We start from the raw sequence: 7686 nt of genomic DNA on the forward strand, positions 1-7686 counted from the left end.
CGGGGGAAGGGGACGGGCCCCGCGCCCGGCAGCAGCGAGGGGCCTCCGCCGGTAAAGGGGCGGCGGGATAGCGCTTGCTCGCAGCCAGCTCGTTAACAGAGTTGGGTTGTGAAAAGGGAGAGATGTGCGTGGTGTGACAGGCTTGCAGCCGCGGGTTTCTTGGTGGGGATGAAGTGCTTAAGTGCTCCAGACCCAAGCCCTAGTAGTTGAGCAAGAGTCTAGGAAATAAAAAAAAAAATAAAACCGGCTGTAAACTCTAGTAGAGCTGTTAGTACCCTCGGCCGGTGATAACGCGTGCGGAGTAGCCCGCATCCAAACGCCGAACCGTCTAATGATAAAGTGCAAAGTATGAAACATCAGAGGCACCTGTGACGCCTGTTTCTGACAGTGTGGATGAGTACTGCATGTGTTAGTTGGTTACTGTCATAAACAAAACCAGCGCTTTGAATGCTCGCTCTGTTGTCTGTCCCTCTAAAACAATATGTGGTGATGAGGGAAAAAAGAAAAGATACTTTTCTGCATAGTGGTAGTTTTAGTTTACCTGCTGAAGGTATGCAGCGTGAATCAAGCTAGCTCCCGAAACTGACGTTGAAAATCTTGTGAAGTAACTGCAGTTGAGTACAAGAAAATTATTTATGGCTGAAAATAGTTTGCAAATAGTAAAATCAACAAAATGGATACAAATAAATCAGTAATCAGAAATACCAACTTGACTTTCTATATGCTAGATTAATAAAAATAATGACACCAGGACGTTTTAAATTAAATAACCCTTTAAAAATCTAGTCAGCTGTTAATTTCCTAAGAAGATACACACCGTATGTGTTGATTGTTACTGCTTTCATGTTTTATCAAAGGGTACCTTGCTTAGTGTGTTTTGTTTCAGAAGATACACAGAGTTTTTTAGAATACTTCCTCTGTAATACAAAGTGTATTATACTGAGTATAATCTCTGAAGATAAATGAATTAAAGGGATAAAGCATCATGTTTTACGTAACTGTAATCATACTCCATTTAATGACTGGCTTTAGTGCTGTAATTATGTTCTTATTTACAGAAGAGTCTACAGCTGTAGAGAAGAAGAGGAAGCCTCTTACCAGACTAAATATTCATTCTGCATTCTGGATTTTGGCATCTATTGCTGTGACATACTACTTTGATTTTTTAAGAACTGTTAAAGAAACTATTCAAGCAAATAGGTAAGGTACCTTTTCTTACAAAGAAAGTTGTGTTGTTGTCTTATAGTCATATTCAGTTTGTTACATTTGAACACTGTTTTAAATCTTGGATAAACAAAATCTACAGTAGGAATAGAGAGAGCTGGGAGTGTTCAGCCTGGAGAAGGCTCAGAGGGAACTTACCAATATATATATATAAATATACCTGAAGGGAGAGTGCAAAGAAGGTGGAGCCAGGCTGTTTTCAGTGGTGCCTAGTGACAGGACCAGAGGAAATGGGCAAAAACTGAGAGACAGGAGATTCTCTCTGAACATCAAGTAACACTTTAGTACTGCAGTGGTGACCGGGCACTTGGACACATTGCCCAGGGAAGTCATGGAGTCTCCATCCTTGGAGATACTCTTAACTGGCTCTGGATGTCCCTGCTTGAGCAGGGGAGTTGGACCAGATGACCACCTAAGCCATTATTATTAAACTAATTTTTAAGTAAACACAATGCTTACAATTTTGCTATAATTATTTTTTCTTAAAGCTCTGCCAAGTCATCTGTGTACATGCAAAATTTGTTTTAATAACAGGCTGGTTTAATACTGTACCTTGAAGTTTACACTTAAGTACAAGAAATTGCTGCCTGTTTTGTTGAAAGGTTGGGAGTTTGGTTTTATTTTAATCTTTAAATGTCAAAATGAAGTTTATTTCTCTAGAAGTTCTCTAATTTCTTGAGTAGGCCAGTGAAAGATTAGTGAAATAATTTCTATGAAATAATTTATATTCTGTTTCTTTGCTATGAAATTATTTTCAGTGGGATTGATGGATGTTAAGTATTTTTAGATAGCTTCACCTGGAAGTGCTTTTAAAACTCTCTCATTGTCGTTGTCATTATTGTATCAGTATGTGGAAGCTGAACAGGGCCTTGCTCTGTGCTGTGAGGTTCTCTGGAGCTGCTCTTCCAGGTTGGTCTAGATACACCCTACATCCAGTTAGCTGTGGATGCAAACTATGACTCCAGGATGTGATCAAGGTTTTCAGTATCCCCGTCTGCTCCCTGCAGGACCCTGTCTTCCTGCACTGCTTGTTTAGGTAGACTACGGTGACTGCTCTCTTAATGCAGCTTTCATAATTAGTAGTACTGAGGTACCAAAATAGCATATGATACCAAACCAGAGCAAATGGTACTTGAGTAGTTGACTACTCTTTCTAATTCAGTAATCAAACTATGGTAATAAAAAATAACTTTTAAAATTTTTATTTCCTAAATATACATTCAGATAAGATTTTATTAAAGTACACCTTTCTCCCAAGCTGTCTTTCTCATCTTACTCTTGACATATGTCCTCAAAGAGGCTCGAAAGTGTGTCTTCCTAAGTAGTCACATACTCTGTGCTTTCTTGATTCTGAGTTTGAAATCCTGTATTTCTCTATGGTTTTCTTCAGCTGCTATAAAGAAAACTCTTGTCTGTTAAATTAGAGCACAGTTGAGGTAGAGACTATTTTATTTCATTACTGATAAAGTATTTTTTCGTGTGGTAGATCACTGACAAGGTCTGTTGCGTTGCATTTCCAAAATACTTGAGGGAAAAACAAATTGATGAGAATGTTGCATTACAAAATTAAACTTGATTAGTTATGTATGTGAGACAGCTTTAGAAGGGGAAAAAGTGTTTTTTTATAAGTAATTTAAGAAAAAAACCTACAGGAACTCTGGGCCAATGGTATAATTAACAGGTATTGTCTGTTCTGCTTCTAGACTAGAATGAAGATTAATGTGCAAACTGCAGTGTGAATGTGCTTAACATGCTTTAACGTGCTTTCCCCCCCCACAGTTGGTGGTTTGCCTCTGGCAGTTGTTTATTGGCTGCATGTTTATCTGTTGCCTTTTACTGCATCCTGTATCTTGAGTGGTATTGTGGAATTGAGGACTATGATGCACAGTATCCAGCACTGATACCTGTCACAACAGCTACCTTTATTGCAGCAGCAATTTGGTAAGTTTGAACACTGTGTACAAACTTCTGCTGAACCTGTGCAAGTCTGACTGTGTTAATGGGACCATTGTATAAAAAGTATAATTTCTCTAATTGCACTAAGTGTATTGGTGACAATACCAGTTCTACATAGCATAATTTCTTCCACTTTCAACAGTCATCCACAAAGCAAAAGTTGCAACTGTCAAAACTGTATGTTAGGTGTACTTGCAGATGTGTTGGATCTTTTATGCCTTGAAAATTTATAGGAAAACTGAAGTCCTTAGCTTTGTTAGTGTAAATTTCTCACCTCTGACAACTATTTGTGAGGATTACAAATTAAGACAAAAGTGTATTTTCTAGCTGAGAAAAAAAAATATGCCTGGTCAGTTTCTAATACAGAGTTCTTCATTATCAAACAATCTGTAAATAGCAAACATATACTGAAATGTATATTTCTGACTATTGTTATATGAGCGTTAAGGGTTTATACCTTGTCAGAGAATGGTACTTAAAGTAAGAGCTACTGTATTTCTGAGATTACAGGAATCAGAATTGAGCAAATGTGCATGTGAATGAAAAAATACTATGTATGTGCACCAGTATATTTGTTTGCTTGCTACATGAAAGCTGATTCTCTCTTTAAGTTTAGATGTATCTGAATAATGTCAGTCAGTATTTGTTGCAATGGAGGGGAAAAAAAGGAAGAGTGAAGAAGGTAACAGTTCCTTACAGTTTGGCATTAGTCTGATCTATAACCCTTGTAACTGAGTTGCAAAATGAATTGGTTTCCCCCCTTTCTCTTCAATTAACTCAGATCTGCTTGGCTGGAAGTACAAATCAAGGCTTTTCTCAGTTGCCATTGTATGCCCATGGAGATATTGAGTAGTTCATTTTCAGGTGCTTCAGATATTCTGAAAGTAAAAGCTATCTTTGCCCTTGATGGAACTGAGTGGACTTGCTCAGTGTATAATCTGCAGCAGCTACTGAAGTTTTAGAATGAGTTGTCAGTAAATAAGCAGTAAACTAAACTACCAATTTAATAAGTAGGTGCTGGGGTCTTTTAATTTTGTTTTCTCTCAAGTCATAAATAAACAAGTATTTTTCCAGGTAGAGTAATTAAATCTCATTTCCTCTTCTGCCATATTTTTGTTGTTTTCTTTGATTTCTTTGTTTCCATAGTATGACAATTGAATTTACCAAAAACTTGTTGCTTTTATTCCCAGTTTCAACATTGCATTATGGCCTGTCTGGTCGTTTATGACACCTTTGTTGCTCTTCATTCAGTTCATGGGCGTTGTGATGCTTGTATCACTCCTGGGATAAGTCCTTCAGGTAAATAACTGAATTGTTTTAAGCACATAAAGATATTGTTGTATGAACTGCTTTGTTAGACATTTAAAGATTGTTAAGACCATTTAAGGATTCCTTCTCTATGTCTAGTTTATACTTTTAGAGTCTTGACATTTTGTGGCATGTAGAATAACTGGAGAACATGCAAGTATCCTAAGGGGAAGAATATCCTTTTTCTGTAAGATTCCATTCTGGATGGTGAAAAGAAGCAATTAGTGAGAATGGATGTTTGTGGGGAGTACAGGCCAAATACCTGCAGCTTTTACCCAGACTGGGGAAGCTTCTTCGTGAAGTTGCTTGACCTGATAGTAAAGGGGAGAAGCTATTATCATTCATATGCAACTGCCTTCTCTAGTTTTGTGGGTTTTTTTTTTTAAATTCACATTCTTTGTCTTGGCTTCAAGTGTGCTGTTTTCATTTTCTGTGATGAGCAGTCCAGATCAACCTATCTGGAAAACTGCAGATATCAGCAGTAATTTGCTCTTCCTGAAAAACAACCTTTAAAAGGCAAAACCAGATATTTTGTTGACTTGAAAAATTCATTCTCAATAACTGCAACACTGAAAAGGGGTTCTCACATCTTTTGTTAGGATATACTATTCAGATGAATCCTGTGAAACTGAAAAAGCTTAAGGAAGACATCAAAGATCATGCAGTAAATAGGGTAAGGGATGTCCCCTGTATCACAGGTGTCTATATCATCCAGTGAAGTGACCTTCAGCAGGTCTTATTTGCTGTACTTCTCAAGGGAAGAGTTTTGCTTGCCATCACAAATCCTTTCCAGCGAGGAAGTCTCCTGGCATTTTTGAGTTCGGTGAGAAGAATGAGACTGTGCTGGGTTTTGAGTGCAACCTCTTGTAGTGCTAGAGTTGTAGGCAAAAATTATTTAATGGCTGGGACAGTGAAACACATCTTTTGTTTGCATAAACAAAGTGAAACGTGTTGCATTCTTCCCCCCTATTTTCTAGATATCAAGAAACCTGATTTTTTTAAGAAGGTAATTAACTTAGGTCATACTCTGACAACACCTATAGACTTCTGAAAAATACAATACTTCAGTATCTCTTTACTGTATTATGGGAGCTTCAGTCACGCTTGCTGATGCAGACTTGTTCAAATCCTCTCCTCTTTGTTCATTCTGTCACTAGTGTTCTGTCTGAGCACTGGAAGGGTCTGAGGAAAGGACACATTTCAGTGTGTTAAAGCTGATTGTATTAACAAACTGGAACAACTGTTCTGCATTAATTTGTACTTGGAAAGTAAGATGTACAAGTGAATTACAGATACCCTGAACAGCTGAACCTTATGCAAATTTTCTGGTTTTATATATGAACAACCATGTAAATTCTGTTGCACAAAATTTATTAATTCTGTATTAATACAAATAATTGGTGGCCTTATTAGGGCCAAATTATTACTTGGTGATGCAAAATCATTAACTAATCAATACTGAATTAGTACAAGATACAGCTAGTGAGGCTATATAACCTGATAGCATTTTTGTTAAAGTTGTATTTGTTTTTTCTTTTCTTTCAGCATCATGTGAAGGAACTCAAGTAACTGTTATCCTGCAAAGTGGATGTCACTTTTGTTACATTCCAGTACTTTTATTATTTCTAATACTGCTTGTTTGCTGTAACTGATGCTGTAATTCTTAGACTACCTGATTTATAAATCAAATGGACATAACCATAGGTCAGCCAGTGGCTGGGAAAAAGCAACTGATAGCGAATAACTGAAAGATAGATAGGTTTTACCTCTTTTAGTAACATAAAGCATTTTATGACTGCTTTGTAAAGCTTTTATTCGTATTTCAATGTTAAGCAGATGGGTAATAATTCAGTTACATAGTCCCAAATCCTATCTGGGGACTCCAGAAGTCACCTAGTCCTACTTCCTGCTCAAAGCAGGTTGTTTGTCTTGAAAGTAATTGATACTTAATTCAAGTGTTGTGGGCTTTTAATACTATATTCTTTCAATTTGAATTGACAGCTAAAATATTGTTAATCTGGAATCTCTGTTTGTACTTGTAAACTTACTCATATATGACACATTTCTTGATCTATTAAATTTCTAATGTTACGTGTGTTATAATAAAGGAAATACTTTATTACTTAATCTCTTGACTTCAGACCTGCTAATGTTTAAAAAAAGATAGAGATCAGGGTAAGGACCTAGAAAGCTGGTTGATGTTTAAGTCATTGTTAATTTGGCAGTGCTGTAAATGAAATAAATAGATTCTACTTGTGCTGATACAGCTTGTCCACAGCCAAAGATGGATGATCAAGCTGTGAATAACCAGCAGTATAATGAACAATATTAACACTGCACAAGAAAATAAGAGAACAAAGTAAATTCTTTTGATGTATGCACTATTTTTCAGTATTCAGGATGTTTTACTTCTGTAAATTAACTTTTCATTATTAGCAGTGCCTGTTAATGAAGTTGCCATTTTTCTTCCTCAGCAATAAAGAGGCTGGTATTACCTTAAATGTTATTAGTCATACATAGCTGGGAAAATAAAATAACATTGTCTGTCTCTTCACCTTGGCTAAGCTACTTAAGTATCTGAAAAACTGGGCACCATCTACTTGCTAGACCATTGAATGTAGATCTTTGTGTTAAATACTTTAACACCTGCACCTTTTGGAAGATAGGAGAATGTAGAAGCTGGGTACTGAAACTTGTTAAAATCTACACCTTGTGACTCTTGCTTGAAGTCTGAACTATTAGAAGACGCTGTTCTTCATTCTGACTTTCAAATTCACTCCATTTCAGAATACACAATACATGAAATGGTTAGTAATGAAAAAGATACACATTGTCTTAAGCTACTACTGTTTCATTAAGGAAAATGTTGGTATGCAATACACAGGATCAGTGAAACCAAAATAAAATACATTTAGCACAACTGTTAAGTAGCTTGTAGAGTTAACAGCTTGATTTGCTTAAATGTAGTATTTAAGTTTTCCAAAACCAGTTGTACTTTGCATCTTTAAAGGGCAAGTTGCCTATTCAGATCTTCATCTTTTAACAAACTTTAACATATTTACATCTGCATACACAGGTACATTTGAGTAACTTTGTTTATTATATTTAAAATGAAGTGTTACTCAGGGATGGTAATTACCACTGTATTTTTATTTGTCAAGTATATAAATGCTCTAGGTGTTTTGAGTTGCCTTGTAC

The 7686-nt window shown here is 36.4% G+C and overlaps 1 protein-coding gene across 2 annotated transcripts; it reads left to right on the plus strand.

Moving 5' to 3' along the window:
- Positions 1-985: 985 nt before the first annotated feature.
- TMEM128 (transmembrane protein 128) lies at positions 986-7675 on the plus strand. 2 transcript variants are annotated; one of them, XR_003398230.1, is made up of 5 exons: positions 986-1200; positions 3004-3165; positions 4371-4479; positions 5088-5161; positions 6034-7675. XR_003398230.1 is itself a non-coding variant. In XM_026847165.1 (4 exons), exons 1-3 carry the CDS (start codon positions 986-988, stop codon positions 4468-4470), a joined length of 477 nt encoding a protein of 158 aa, XP_026702966.1. In that variant the 3' UTR covers positions 4471-4479; positions 6034-7672. The 2 variants fall into 2 exon arrangements, 1 of the variants encoding a protein (XP_026702966.1); XM_026847165.1 differs by lacking the exon at positions 5088-5161 and having other exon boundaries at positions 6034-7672.
- Positions 7676-7686: the final 11 nt, after the last annotated feature.

This window comes from Athene cunicularia (assembly GCF_003259725.1).
Source record: "Athene cunicularia isolate RWA chromosome 4 unlocalized genomic scaffold, athCun1 chr4_part1, whole genome shotgun sequence".
In the NCBI taxonomy this organism is placed as follows: domain Eukaryota; kingdom Metazoa; phylum Chordata; class Aves; order Strigiformes; family Strigidae; genus Athene; species Athene cunicularia.